The sequence below is a fragment of the Balaenoptera physalus genome (genome assembly GCF_965194825.1).
Source record: "Balaenoptera physalus genome assembly, chromosome: 14".
Classification (NCBI taxonomy): domain Eukaryota; kingdom Metazoa; phylum Chordata; class Mammalia; order Artiodactyla; family Balaenopteridae; genus Balaenoptera; species Balaenoptera physalus.
The window spans coordinates 44,862,200-44,877,557 of record NC_138893.1 but is presented as its reverse complement, the minus strand read 5'-3'; the positions used below and the strand labels follow the sequence as shown (position 1 = coordinate 44,877,557).

General features: G+C 42.3%; 1 protein-coding gene across 6 annotated transcripts in view; it reads right to left on the bottom strand.

Annotated features, from left to right (window-relative positions):
- The window catches only part of SORCS1 (sortilin related VPS10 domain containing receptor 1), a 556,698-nt gene extending 542,077 nt beyond the window's left edge, over positions 1-14,621 (bottom strand). For all 6 annotated transcript variants that reach the window (XM_082425095.1, XM_082425099.1, XM_082425096.1 and 3 more), the window contains exon 1: positions 13,852-14,621. In XM_082425095.1, the coding sequence (XP_082281221.1) occupies positions 13,852-14,406 (555 nt within the window). In that variant the 5' untranslated portion in view covers positions 14,407-14,621. The remainder of the gene's footprint in view (positions 1-13,851) is intronic.
- Between the last annotated feature and the right edge of the window lie 737 nt (positions 14,622-15,358).

Here is a 15,358-nt window from a genome sequence, read left to right as displayed (position 1 = left end):
TAGGGACACATACAGACTGAAAGTGAGGGGATGGAAAAAGATACTCCATGCAAATGGAAATCAAAAGAAAGCTGGAGTAGCAATACTCATATCAAATAGACTTTAAGATAAAGACTGTTACAAGAGACAAGGAAGGACACTACATAATGATCCAGGGATCAATCCAAAAAGAAGATATAACAATTCTAAATAGATATGCATCCAACATAGGAGCACCTCAATACATAAGGCAACTGCTAATAGCTATAAGAGAGGAAGTCGACAGAAAAACAATAATAGTGGGGGACTTTAACACCTCACTTACACCAATGGACAGATCATCCAGACAGAAAATTAATAAGGAAACACAAGCTTTAAATGACACCATAGACCAGATAGATTTAATTGATATTTATAGGACATTCCATCCAAAAACAGCAGATTACACTTTCCTCTCAAGTGAGCACGGAACATTCTCCAGGATAGATCACATCTTGGGTCACAAATCAAGCCTCAGTAAATTTAAGAAAATTGAAATCATATCAAGCATCTTTTCCAACCACGACTCTATGAAATTAGAAATCAATTACAGGGAAAAAAAAGCAAAAACACAAACACATGGAGGCTAAACAATACGCTACTAAATAACCAAGAGATCACTGAAGAAATCAAAGGGGAAATCAAAAAATACCTAGAGACAAATGACAATGAAAACACGACGATCCAAAACCTATGGGATGCAGCAAAAGCAGTTCTAAGAAGGAAGTTTATAGCAATACAATCCTATATCAAGAAACAAGAAAAATCTCAAATAAACAATCTAACCGTACACCTAAAGAAACTAGAAAAAGAAGAACAAACAAAACACAAAGTTAGTAGAAGGAAAGAAATCATAAAGATCAGAGCAGAAATAAATGAAATAGAAACAAAGAAAACAATAGTAAAGGTCTATAAAACTAAAAGCTGGTTCTTTGAGAAGATAAACAAAATTGATAAACCTTTAGCCAGACTCATCAAGAAAAAGAGAGAGAGGAGTCAAATCAATAAAATTACAAATGAAACAGGAGAAGTTACAACGGACACAACAGAAATACAAAGCATCATAAGAGACTACTACAAGCAACTTTATGTCAATAAAATGGACAACCTGGAAGAAATGGACAAATTCTTAGAAAGGTATAACCTTCCAAGACTGAACCAGGAAGAAACAGAAAATATGAACATGCCAATCACAAGTAATGAGATTGAAACTGTGATTAAAAATCTTCCTACAAACAAAAGTCCAGGACCAGATGGCTTCACAGGTGAATTCTATCAAACATTTAGAGAAGAGCTAACACCCATCCTCCTCAAACTCTTCCAAAAAATTGCAGAGGAAGGAACACTCTGAAACTCATTCTATGAGGCCACCATCACCCTGATACCAAAACCAGACAAAGATACTACAAAAAAAAGAAAATTACAGACTAATAACACTGATGAATATGGATGTGAAAATTCTCAACAATATACTAGCAAACAGAATCCAACAACACAGTAAAAGGATCATACACCATGATCAAGTGGGATTTATCTCAGGGATGCAAGGATTCTTCAGTATATGCAAATCAATCAATGTGATACACCATATTAACAAATTGAAGAATAAAATCTATATGATCATCTCAATAGATGCAGAAAAAGCTTTCAACAAAATTCAACACCCATTTATCATAAAAACTCTCCAGAAAGTGGACATAGAGGGAACCTACCTCAACATAGTAAAGTCCATATACGACAAACCCACAGCAAACATCATTCTCAATGTTGAAAATCTGAAAGCATTTCCTCTAAGATCAGGAATAAGACAAGGATGTCCACTCTCAACACTATTATTCCACAGAATTTTGGAAGCCCTAGCCACGGCAGGCAATCAAAGAAGAAAAAGAAATAAAAGGGATCCAAATCGGAAAAGAAGAAGTAAAACTGTCACTGTTTGCAGATGACATGATACTATACATAGAGAATCCTAAAGATGCTACCAGAAAACTACTAGAGCTAATCAATGAATTTGGTAAAGTTGTAGGATACAAAATTAATGCACAGAAATCTCTTGCTTTCCTATACACTAACAATGAAAGATCAGAAAGAGAAATTAAGGAAACAATCCCATTCACCATTGCAAGAAAAAGAATAAAATATCGGGAATAAACCTACCTAAGGAGGTAAAAGACCTGTACTCAGAAAACTATAAGACACTGATGAAAGAAGTTAAAGATGACACAAACAAATGGAGAGGTATACTGTGTTCTTGGATTGGAAGAATCAATATTGTGCAAACGACTATACTACCCAAAGCAATCTATAGATTCAATGCAATCCCTATCAAATTACCAGTGGCATTTTTTACAGAACTAGAACAAAAAATCTTACAATTTGTATGGAGACACAAAAGACCCCAAATGGCCCAAGCAGTCTTGAGGGACTGCTAGAGTAATGGAAATAAAAACAAAAATAAACAAATGGGACCTAACGAAACTTAAAAGCTTTTGCAAAGCAAAGGAAACTACAAACAAGATGAAAAGACAACCCTCAGAATGGGAGAAAATATTTGCAAATGAATCAACAGGCAAAGGATTAATCTCCAAAATATATAAACGGCTCATGCAGCTCAATATTAAAAAAGCAAACAACCCAATCCAAAAATGGGCAGAAGACCTAAATAGACATTTCTCCAAAGAAGACATACAGATGGCCAAGAAGCACATGAAAAGCTGCTCAACATCACTAATCATTAGAGAAATGCAAATCAAAACTACAATGAGGTATCACCTCACACCAGTTAGAATGGGCATCATCAGAGAATCTACAAACAACAAATGCTAGAGAGGGTGTGGAAGAAAGGGAAACCTCTTGCACTGTTGGTGGGAATGTAAATTGATACAGCCACTATGGAGAACACTATGGAGGTTCCTTAAAAAACTAAAAGTAGAATTACCATATGACCCAGCAATCCCACTACTGGTCACATACCCAGAGAAAACCATAATTCAAAAAGACACATGCACCCCAATGTTCATTGCAGCACTATTTACATTAGCCAGGTCATGGAAGCAACCTAAATGCCCATCTACAGACAAATGGATAAAGAAGATGTGGTACATATATATACAATGGAATATTACTCAGCCATAAAAAGGAACGAAATTGGGTCACTTGTAGAGACGCAGGTGGATCTAGACACTGTCATACAGAGTGAAGTAAGTCAGAAAGAGAAAAACAAATATAGTATATTAATGCATATGTGGGACCTAGAAAAATGGTACAGATGAACCAGTTTGCAGGGCAGAAATTGAGACACAGATGTAGAGAACAAATGTATGGACAGCAAGAGGGGAAAGTTGGGGGGGGCGGGGGGCAAGGGGGGATGAACTGGGGGATTGGGATTGACATGTATACACTAATATGTATAAAATGGATAACTAATAAGAACCTGCTGTATAAAAAAATAAATTAAATAAAATTCAAAAATTCCACAGAAAAAAAAAATATATTGAGCCACTTCTAAGTCTAGGGACTTGGGATATACAAGGGAACAACGCAGTTAAAAAAAAAAAAGAAACCCTTACTTTGTGGGGCTTACATCTGTACTATTTTTTATTTTATTATTTATGTATTATTTTATTTCCTCTTTCTGGTATTTTGTGGAAGCTTTCCCAAAATAAATAAATATATATATTTATTTATATTTATAAATGTAAATAATTTATAAATATAAATATAATTTATATATATATATATATAAACACATAAGCAATCCTTTAATGGCTGAATATTCTACAACACTCATATGGAAGGTCATGGGTCATTTATTTTATATGAAAGCCAGTTTTCCCCAAGGATATAGCAAATAAAACAGCAAAATATTTAGTAAGCTAGTTGTGATACTGTGATTTATAATAAGAAATATACATTTTGTCTTAGTGCCCATTTCTGGCACAGAGCCCCTAAAACCCCTGGATTTTCCTGTGATGAGAGGTTAATGAGGTGACTTTGGACCACAGTTAAGGATGTGGGCCAGTTGCCAAAAAACCAACCATGTGATCAGAGGGTTGAAACTTTCAGTCCAGCCCCCTTGACCTCTGGGGAGGGGAGAGGGGCTGGAGTTTGAATCAATGGCCAATGGCCAATGATTTAATCAACTGTGCTGATGTAATGAAACCACCATAAAAACCCAAAAAGACAGGGTTCTGAGAGCTTCCAGGTTGGTGAACAGGTGGAGATTCAGGAAGAATGGTGCACTCAGAGAGCAAAGGGAGGCTCCACGCTCTTTCTCCATACCTTGCCCTAGGCATCTCTTCCATCTGCTGTCCCTGAGTTACATCCTTAATAATAAACTGGTAATCTAGTAGGTGAAACATTTCTCTGAGTTCCGTGAGCCACTCTAGCAAATTAATCAAACCCAAGAAGAGAGTCGTTGAAACTTCCAATCTATAGCCTGTCGCTCAGAAGCACAGGTGATAACCTGGACTTGGGGCTGGCCTTGGAAGTGGGAGGTGGTGGGGGACAGTCTTGTGGGACTGAGTCCTTAACCTGTGAAATCTGATGTGACCTCTGTGTAGACAGTGTCAGAATTGAGTTAAATTGTTGGACACCCAGCTGGTGTCAGAGAATTGATTGTCAGTGTGGAACCTACCGACCCCCAACCCACACATTGGAAATTGGGTCCAGAACCCTATTACAAACATCATGTGCAAATAGCTAGAGATGTTGAAAGGCATGCCAAAAAAAAGAGTAGAAGAGAGTCCTGGCCTCCTTATAAGAAAATGGAACTGGAATGAAAAAACATAAATACAGAAACAGAAGCAATGAGCAACATATTACAAACATCATTTAGTACATCATACTCGAGCATTATTAGTACTAGTACTAACACAGTAATGATGATAACAATAATAATAATAGCTAACGTTTATTGATTGCTTACTCTATGGCAGATGCCACTTTCAGCATTTTTATATCTATTGTCTCTTTCAACCATCAAGAAACCATATAGAAATTACACCACTATTATTTCCATTAAACAGATGAGGAAACTAAGGTACAGAATTACAAAGCTTATTGCCCAAGTTAGCATATCTAGGAGTGGGAATTCAAACCAATCACCAAACATTATGTTATATTTAAAATAATGTACTCTTCTAGCCACTTGTTTTGCCCATGGTCATATGGACATCCAGGAAAGATAACTGCATAGAATATATTCAGTGTAGAAATAGCACCATCTGGCAGAAAGGTACCATCTTCCTCTGCCTGGGGCACCAGTGCTGTGCCATGTAATCATCTCTCCTTCTCTTAGAGAACCTTCTACCAGGTCCTCACCATTGGGGTTATAATTTTCATTGAGAAGCTGATAAAAGCTTTGGGCTTCAGCTTTCCTTGGGGAAAAGTAAAGCATATTGACATAAGATTGTGCAGACAATGGAAGGGGTTCAGGGACCCCAAAGCTCACACATAAATTTTAGGAAAATTATTTTCAACCTTAAGTGTTCCTAAGGGAGTATGAAAAACATAAAGATTCTCACACCCCATCAGCAGATTCAAAAGCAGGTTCCATGATGACAAACCCTGAGAAACGCTGCCCTAGGTGCCCAAGGAGAGAGCCCACGCCTGCTCAGTTAAGAATTCCTCCACCAACTCAGCAAAATGCAAGGCAGGGTAAACAGTGCTGCAGATAGGTTTGTAAGCAGGGTCACAACCATGCCTAAAATAGCTTTTTCTCCCCTTTAATGATTCTAATCAAGAGTGCATTTTGGGAAGTGTTGAGATAGGGAAAGACCTTTTACTTTTAACCTCCATCCATAGGCCCTGGATCCACGGCCCACGGTTTTGTGTCTCAATGGCCCCTGCAACTCTGATTAGGGGAAGACCACTAGAGGCATCAATCCTTTGGCTTCAGGGCACAACATGATTAGTTGGTTGCCTGATAACATGATTCTTATTAGCACCTCCTTTAAAGAGTGTACAAGTTGTCCACACTGTCATTCTAGGGTCATTAGCCAGCAGGGAGAAACCAATCGGCACATCATACACATCCTACACATCCTCCCAGGATAACAAAATGACACACACTAATAACCCTGGATGATCCACCCTTGGGGAGAGGACGGGGGAGGTGAGGGCTTTGATCAAGCTCCATCACAGAGCAGCTTATTACCTCGTAAAGTGTGTCAGGTCAGGGACCTGAGATGGGGGTGCTGTGAAAGGGAGCGCCCCGAGATGGGGTGCTCTTGCCAAGAGTTCTCCCACCACCCCTCTGCACTGACTTGTCAGGTTCTCTCTAAAGAAATTCAGAGATAAACCCCGACGAAGGGACAGCATGATCAAACAGAAAAAGCTCTGGAGCCAGAAAGGGCAAAAATCAAATTCTATCTCTGCCGTCACCTTCGAGCTCGGTGACCTCGGGCAAGATCTTTAAGCCTTGACTTCCTCGGCTTTAGGATGAGGATAATGACATCTAGTTTGTAAGGGTGGTGTGAGGATGAAGTGAATAACGTGGTGATGCCCTAGAACGTACTTCCAGGGAATCTGGTCACTAAATTGACGGCTATTTATATTATTATCATTAAGAGCGATTTCTGTTATAATCAATGTAGCTTATCTGGCTGCAGAGAGCTATCCGTAGTGTGCACCAAACTCTCCTTTGCTCCCTTCCCCCACCTACCCCACCCCCACGCCCAAAAGTTAGAGGAAGTAGAAAAGGCAACAGCTGGTAACTCTATTATAATCCTTGAGCAAATAGAATCCATTAGCGTCAACAAGGCGCTCCTTCAGTTTGACTACTGCTGCTCTCCGAAGTTGAAGCTCTAGTTTCTCTTGACCAAGACCGTACTTAATATTATTTTCAACTAGATTTCATAGGCATAAGACAATTAAAGAGGGGAGGAGGTGACTCTCCCCCTCTTCTCCCCAACCCCCTGCTGCAATAAGCCCAGTGATAAGCAATCTCATCTCCGAAGACCATTAGCAGTGGAACATACATGGTAGATAGGTTATTTACTGCCGGAGACCTCACTTGTAAAAAGTCCCATCTCCTCTCTTTAGGGTCCCTTTTTAAAGATTTCAACAATGCCAAGTACATGACTTTTGTCCTTGCACTGAAGCCCAGGATAAATAACTTGAACAGCTGAGCCTGGAACTCAGGAGCTCCATGGCCAATCTCCATACTTCATCCCTCAATGGCAACCATTAGGGACACACAGGTGCATAGGCTTGAGGCAAACTGTGAGGCTAGGATGCAGCTGCGTCCCATCTCCTGGCTGTGGAAAGCCAGCGGTGTTCCAAACCGAGAATCAGTCGTACACTGTGACAAAACGTGTTTGACCCTCTCCTTCCACTAACTGACCTGCTTAATACCAACGCCCTGCTTTCCCTCTTTGAGAAACGCAGATGATATCTGTCTTTCCTATCCCCTAGGACTGTGGTGAAAATAAAACTGAAGTCATGGAAGTAATGTTCCCATCTTTGAAAACTGAAGCATTTTGCAAAAGAAAAGGGCTATAACCGATCTAAAGTGGTATAACAACATTCAGGCGTGCTATAGAAATAGACACAATATCTTTTATACACGTGTAAAATTTCATGTAGGATTTCCTGCAGAGCATTCACGTCCTTTTTCTTCCCCTACCTACATTTTAGAAAAAGCTCTCTTTTTCCGTATAAACTGTGCACAGTAAGAGTCCAGCTTGGTTTCTTGCCAACCGTTTGATTGTTCCATCCACCCCAAGGGAGCAGGAGGGGCACCCCTCAGGAGTGGCCACTGCCCTTTCACGGGGCCTGGTTCCACATCACACTGACCACGCCTCTTCTCTGCCACCCTGTTGGCCACCGCAGGGACACTGTTTGGCTAGTTTCCCCTCTAGGACACACAGATGTACTCTCCACCCTTTCCAGCCAGAGGTAAAGGACAGTAATTGAGACATACATAAAGACAGGACAAACATATTACATACGTTTAGTTAACAGAAGTTGTCAGGGAGCCAAATTAATCTACCCTCCGGGCAGCCCAGCCACTGATATTTCTAATCAAGAACTTAAAAGAAAGTCCGTTTGTGAAAACTGCGTGTGAAATACGTCAAGGTAAAAATGAAACAATGATGACTCCAGCTGAAATTTAATGTGCAAATAAGGACAGTTATGCCTTCAAGTGACCATAGAGGTTATTATTTTCTTTTGGGGCTTGGAATACAGCCAAACTCACTAGGAGATGCGTGTGTATATGTTTTTGCTTAAATCATATTTTTAAAACTATTTCTAAGGTTAAGACCTTAGTTAAACATAGTTTACATTTAATGTAGGTTAATTTCCTTGATATAGGTAGGAATCTTTACATCTCTACGCTCGACCTTTGCTCACACCATCCACTCAGCTCAAAATATCCTTGTAATAATCTCCATCTTTTAATTAAAAATTTCTCTACATTTCAAGGTTCAGTTGAAACACCTGCTTTGCAATGAAGTTTGGAGACCACCTCAGCCAGAAGATGCCTGCCCATCCCTCCTCTGAACTCCTATAGCATGTGACACCCTCCGAGGACACGTACTTTCTGCTACCTCTTCAGAGCATTGTTTGGGTGGCAAACTGAAAGCTCTCTGAGGGCAGGTATCATTTCTTTTCATCTTTGGGCATCACTCCACGTATGTCCCTACTATCAATGCCTGACAAATATTAGGACTCAATACCCATTCATAGAATTAAAAGTAAATATGATCATTTGTGTAAGCTTCTTAGCATAATGCTGCCATATGACAATCTCACCTTAAATGTGAGCAATTATTATTCTCTTAAATAAATGAGACAATTGCACCAGCTTCTCTACCCTAGTTTATGAGTTTCTGGGGTCCTTCTTTAAAAGGATGTGGATGTAGTTCCCAGAGTCAACACTGATGAGTCTAGAAAATCCCATTAAAATATCTTAAGAGATCCTTACTTTCCAATTTCACATTAAGCAATTTTTTTGTTCAAAGATACCAAGTGCCTTAACCTGAAGATATGATACAATAAACCTAATAAACTATATTTTGCTGCAAATCTACATTGAAATGAATGTCTGCTTGAGTCTCAAATGCCTTAATTTCCTATTAATAGATGTGCATATAAACCATGGAAAGAGGAAGAAACTTGTGAAATGAAAGGCTTACTCACTTACAGGTCAAGGGTATAGGTCATTGTGTCATTTCTGCATCCTGAACACTCCCAGTGGACTTTATTTAGATGTAGTAGGTGCACAATACCTACAGGTTGACAAAAATTTTTAATGAATTTCAACCTGTAAGGGATTTCAGTGATGCTCTGGCCTATTTGTGTCATTTTACAGAGGATAAAATTGAGGCCACAACATTTTTACAGGCTGTCACTACATATCTAATTTTTCTGTACAGCCAGGACTGTAACCCAGGAGTCTTAATTACCAGTAGAGAAGTATTTCTCCTACAAAAATAAGAGGTAGCATTTAGTGAGCACTTACTATGTACCAGCCAGTTTGTATAGGTGATGTCAAGTCTTCTGGAAAAAAAAAAAAAAAACAGAAACAGACGTGCCCTCCTCATATTTTAGTTGAGAGAACAGAAACTCAAAGAATTTAAGTGTCTTGCTCAAAGCAAAGTGCTGGGAAGCAGGAGAGCTAACATTCAAACTCAAATCTGCTTCCAAACCCACTGCCTTCCATGTCATACCATATTAACACCCATTAATAGCATAAAACACAGATCAGAGAAGGTATTATGTGGCTTGCTAGAGAAATCTAAAATCCTTCATCAGTTTACTTTGGAAAAAAAGGTAAAAAAACTTATGTCAAAATGTATAGCCAAATCAAGTGTTCATAGGCAACTCTTTATAAAATCCTATTTGTAATTAACTTAGCAGAGGAATCTATTCCTGAAGAACAGCAGAGCTGAAAGCTGAATGATGGCACATTACCTCGTGCTCAGTGAATCATCAGGTACGGATTCCACGTCTCAGTAAAGATGAAGATGTGGGTGGATACGAGAACAGCCAAATCACTACTTTAAGGTAAAGGGTGCAATGTGACAGGCACATGTTATATAGTCCTTGCTTTTCTACAAAGAGATAGAGCTTCCAGCTAAGACTATGTCCTCCTCCACCAACATCTGAAATCCACCCAAAACAGGATTATTTAAAATACAGATCCCCAAAGGTCTGAGTTTTTCTGTCCTACCTTAAAGTCTCTAAGACAAGCCATTCTGTGCGGTTTTGAAGTCAGATCACCCTGGGTGCCAGTCTCTGCTTTGCCACTGAACTCTTATATCTTCTTGGCAAGTCATTTAGCCTTCTGGAGCCTCAGTTTCTTCATTAATGTAATGGGGATAATAATATCTACCCATAACATTTTTGTGAAAATTAAGGGAAACGATGAATGTAAGACATCTACTCAAAAACCTGACTCACTGGGACTCAGTTTACTCACTAAGGGTGGATGGTAAATGTCAAGTCCCAGAATAACAAAAGGCAAAGAATTACATGAAAACCAACCAGATCGTCATTCACTACAATAAATGCAGTATTAAAGATATCATAACAGCAAAATATGTCAAGTAAAAGCCTCTGTTAACAATTTGTAACACTATTTCTAGTGAGAAAGGGACAAGACAGTGAACTGAAATATTCAAATTGACTCCATCATAAAAATATGAAAAAGAGATATTAACACTTGACACCTGTCTATTACCTAACAGGGATATTGTAAGGATTAATGAGCGTAGCACTTTGAAATTCCTTGGAAATAAGGAATAAACGCATCCCCATCATACATAGGTATAGACAAATGTATATTTTAACAAACTAAGAATTACTCTATAAATTTAGATCAGGACACAGCATGCCTTGGATGAGTAGGGTAGGAACAATATGTTCTTGCTTACGATACCAAGCTCATGACAAATGATTCATACCCAGCACTTTTCATGCCAAAAGATCCCCCCAGGTGTTCCACCAACTCCATCAACACTTTCCACCAAGCTAGACTGCAGTACAGAGGAATCACATTACACCCACGGACAGGCAAAACAGTCATATCCTTACACAACTGCACAAGTCCAACAGCGGAGGGGGCAGGAAGGAGAAGGGAAGGAGGTGAGAGAAGGATCCAGAGTTCTTCACAAGTTTGATAGGCAGCCTATAATTACCATACATTTACACCTTTAATGCAGGTGTTATTGTCATCAGAAGCCCTACTTAGCAAAGGCTTTTAGCTAAAGGTGAGATAGGTCCAGAGGGTGTGTACTGCCAGTGGCCCTGAATGGGCTGGGGGTGGATTTATGGGGGACAGCAGCTAAAAGAGAAGAAAATGAGAGGTCCCACCCACTGCTGTCCTCAGTGTTAGGTTAGTGGATTTCTTGCTCTGGGGGGAATGTGAAGTGCCATGAGATGAGAGTTACAAAGAGGTATACAGTACTTTACAGTCACAACACTCTCTTAACTACATCCTGGCCTGTAATTCTCAGTAATGAATTTGACAGGCATCCTCCCCTCCTGTTTTAGAGATGAGGAAATTCACACTCGGGCCATCAGCTTGCCAAGATCAAACCACAAATAGGGAGAACCAGAACTCAGGTCTCCACTCTGCTTTTCACATCACAAAGTTGCCTAGAAAAGTTTCTTTCTGCCTCCCTTACCTTCAAAATATATCTTAAACTTTATCTCTCCTATGAATCTGGGACTACCTTGTGGAGGATACTGAAACAAGACTATTTCTCTTCCTCTACTACGTATACATACACACTGAAGAAAAACAACAACAATTTGTATGTAAGTGGGCAGGGATGGAATGTATGTCCTTATAGAATGAGAGACTTAATAGGATAGAAATCTCATTCGTTACATGATTTGAGTGCTCCAACTTTTAACACCTTGATTATTTCCTACATTATCTCAGACTTCCTTACATGTCACCCCTTCAAGCCCTGACCCTAAGAAGCCTGACTGGGTTTATAAGCACCATTAAAAAAAAAAAAAAGGCTGGCAGTGCTTGGCACCATTTCTTAAATGGAGTTTAAAACTTGCCAAAGAGGTACTCTCCTTTTCTTGCTCTTTCCAAGATCTTTCAATAGGTGAACTAAAGTAGAGGCATAATGGGTGAGTGATATTTTACGGCTTGAATTATATTAAAAGCCAGAAATATTTTGAGTCCAAAGTCCTTTACTTCTTGATACAAGATTTAATACGTTTGATGTGTTTAAAATTGCCCCTTAAAGCTAGAAGCTTTGAGTTAATCACTTAAAGCTGTGCGAAAGTTATTTAATCAGTTTAAGAAGATTCAAGTTCAAATTGGGGGATTAATTTTAGTGGTTATGATATGAAAGATAGGACAGTTAAGGTAAGGAATGAGGGCAAGGGTCTCCGGAACTTGAATGAAAAGAATTTCAGCTTCAATTATTCGATTAAACCAGTCCTGAGAACCATGTAAAACCATAGCCTTGGTCATGAAGGCTGAATTGTAGGGAAAACCGTGCTGAGGCTCTCAGGACAGAGACACGATACAAAATACTATTAATCACGATTTGCCTTAATACAATTTATATCTATGTACCCAAGGAATCCATAATGACAGGCTCTTATTTTAAAATGTTCACAACTTTCATTTAAAAAGCTGACAGTGAGCACAATTCACTAAAGTGGCACTTCCCTGGGAAGGTTTCTGGCAATAACATCACAACTGAAAACATTTTGAAATGTACCAGGATGCACAGACTGTGCATAGTACAAATACTACAATCTCAGTAATCTGATAGAAGCTGAAACTTTGATTTTTTTTTTCAGTTTACCCATCCTTGGTTTTTATTTTCTTGTCTGCTTAAATGCAGCCTAGTGAAGCTTCCATACTTTTAAATCACCTGCAGTTATCACCACCAAAGCTCTTTCTTTACTATTTCAGCTCCTTGAAGTTTCCAGGTGCAGTTTAAACTGGAATAGCTCCCTCAAATTCCAGACATGCAGGCTTTTCCAAACATCTAAAACCTTCCCTGATCTTGGACACAGCTCATGGACTTGCACCCACGCTCCCCAGTGTCAGCCTCCTGGAAATCCAGCAACCCCTCTCCTCCCTTAATAAAGGGAGAGCTACGTCTCTATTTGTGCTCTTCACTAGAGGAGGTCAGGCAATGGGGGAGAACAGGGAGTTGTTGTCACAGGGACATATCTGATCTTCCTGGGACAGATCAAGCCAGAGAACAACCACTCATTCACAGGCTGGAAAGCCCCAGCTCTCAAAACACACTGGCTGGTGCTGTTAGAAGATGCTGGAGAGTTCCCGTCCTGAAACTTGCATCCACTTGGTCCCCAGAAACAGAATACATTAAGGGCTCCTCACCATCCACTGAATTTCTCTTCCATGTCGGGAAGAGGGGGTTAGGAGCGCCGCACAAATATAAAAAGGCTACAAATAAAGACTTTTTGATCTTACGTGCTCTCATCCATTAAGTCTAGCAAGTTAAAGGGAAAGTCACTTGAGGGAACGCCAGCCTGCCTGGAATTTTAACCCTTTCACCTCTGCATTCAGAATACTTTAACCCGCTCTGTTTGCCTGGTTTTCGGCTCCATCCTACACAAAGGAGACCAAAGAAACGGGAAAGAGGGATCTGCCTGCCCTGTATGAAGCTTTGTTAGAGGTTTGGAGAGGACGCTGGTGTTGGTGGGAAAGGGGTGGTCTCCTAGTTGGTGACATTAAATCCTTGGGGAGGCGGGCAGGGAAGACTTTAGTTTGCACAATGTTTCAAGTCCAGAAACCCCATTTCCCCAAATTCTCAATCAGATCACACGGCCGACTTTAACCCTTTCCATCTTCCACCCCTTTGCCCTCAGTCCCATTATACTCACGCTGCTGTTGTGGCCAGACCAGTGGACCATGGCTTGGTTGTGTGCTGAGTCGCCTGTCAGCGCGAACGTAGTGCTGGTCAGTTTCAGCTCCTCCAGCCGGAAGCGAGTGGCTTTGTCCGGGTCCCGCTCCAGAGTCCCAGGCTCCTGCTGCCCTCTGTCCCTTAGCACTCCCCGGGGGCGTCTTCTCGTGCCCTCTCCCCGTTCCGCCTTCTCTTGATCCTCTCCACTCCGTCTCCTCCGGCCAGAGCGTGGAGCAATCGCCACCGACGCCCCAGTGCCCGGGGCCCGCTCCAGGGACAGCGCTCGGTCTCCGGGGGCCACTGCAAACACGGGGCGTCCGAGCAGGGGCGTGGCAGGAGCCCTGCCTCGCGGCCCCAGGTGAGGAAGCCCCCCTCGGGTCGGAGCCCAGCGTGCGGCCGAGCTGGGGTGCAGCGGGGGACCGCAGGAGCCGCCGCCGCCGGAGGCGCCCGGGGCGCAGAGGACTAAGAGCCCCGCGCCGGCGAGGAGCGCGCTCAGCCCGGTTGGGGAGCCGCCGCCGGCGCCAACTTTTCCCATTGCGGGAGCGGAGAGGAGCGGAGAAGGGGTCCCGGACCGGAGGCGGCGGCGCGGGGCTCTCCGCTGGCCGGCTACGAGGAGCAGGAGCTCAGGACCCCAACTCCATCCAAGTTGGGCCGCGGTGGGGGCGGGCAGAGGCGTTTCGGGGCAGGTGGCGGCCGCTTGCCCGGGCTGGGCTGGTGCCGAGCGCGGGTTCGGACGGAGCGAGCCGCCGCCACGCGGGGGTGGAGCCGAAGTGAAGTCACGGGCGGAGCGGGCGCTGGCGCGCGGGCAGGCAACACGGAAGGGAGGGCGGGCGCTGCCGGGGCTTCGAGCGCCGCGTCCCGCTCCCGAGCTGCGCTGCGCGCGGTTGGCTGCGGGGACTGGAGGCGCCGCCGACCCTCCCCTTGGGCTCGCCTGCGCCGCCGCCGTCCGCTCGTCGCCGCCGCGCTCTGCGCCCCCGCGGCCGCCGGCCTCCGCGCTGAGCCCGAGTGCCCCTCCCGTGGGGGCGGCCAGCCCGGACCTGGCGGAGTGGTCACTGTGCTGAGGATTTCCTATTCCTGTTTAATTGTTTCTATCAGTCTCTGTGGCTGTTTCTTTTTCCTTTTTTTTCCTCCCTGGTCATTTTCAGTTTAGAAAATAGGGATGAATGGGCTTCTACTCTTTCCCTTCTTAGTCTCAGGGAGTTGGCATCTTGACCTTACCTTGGGAAGAGTCTGTGTGTCCCAGCATCAGCAGAGAATGATGTAATTAAAAGATCGCAGGTGTGTGTGTGTGTGTGTGTGTGTGTGTGTGTGTGTGTGTGTGTGTATTCTGGGGGATTTTCCCATCAATTATCACGCTTAGAGTTCTTCCTTGACCTCCTAAAGCACTCACTGTATTTGAACCCAATCTTACTGCATTTTGTGGGCGTATCTTGGCTTCCCTAAGAGACTGCACACTCATTGAGGACGGGAAGGCTACGTTGTGAGCA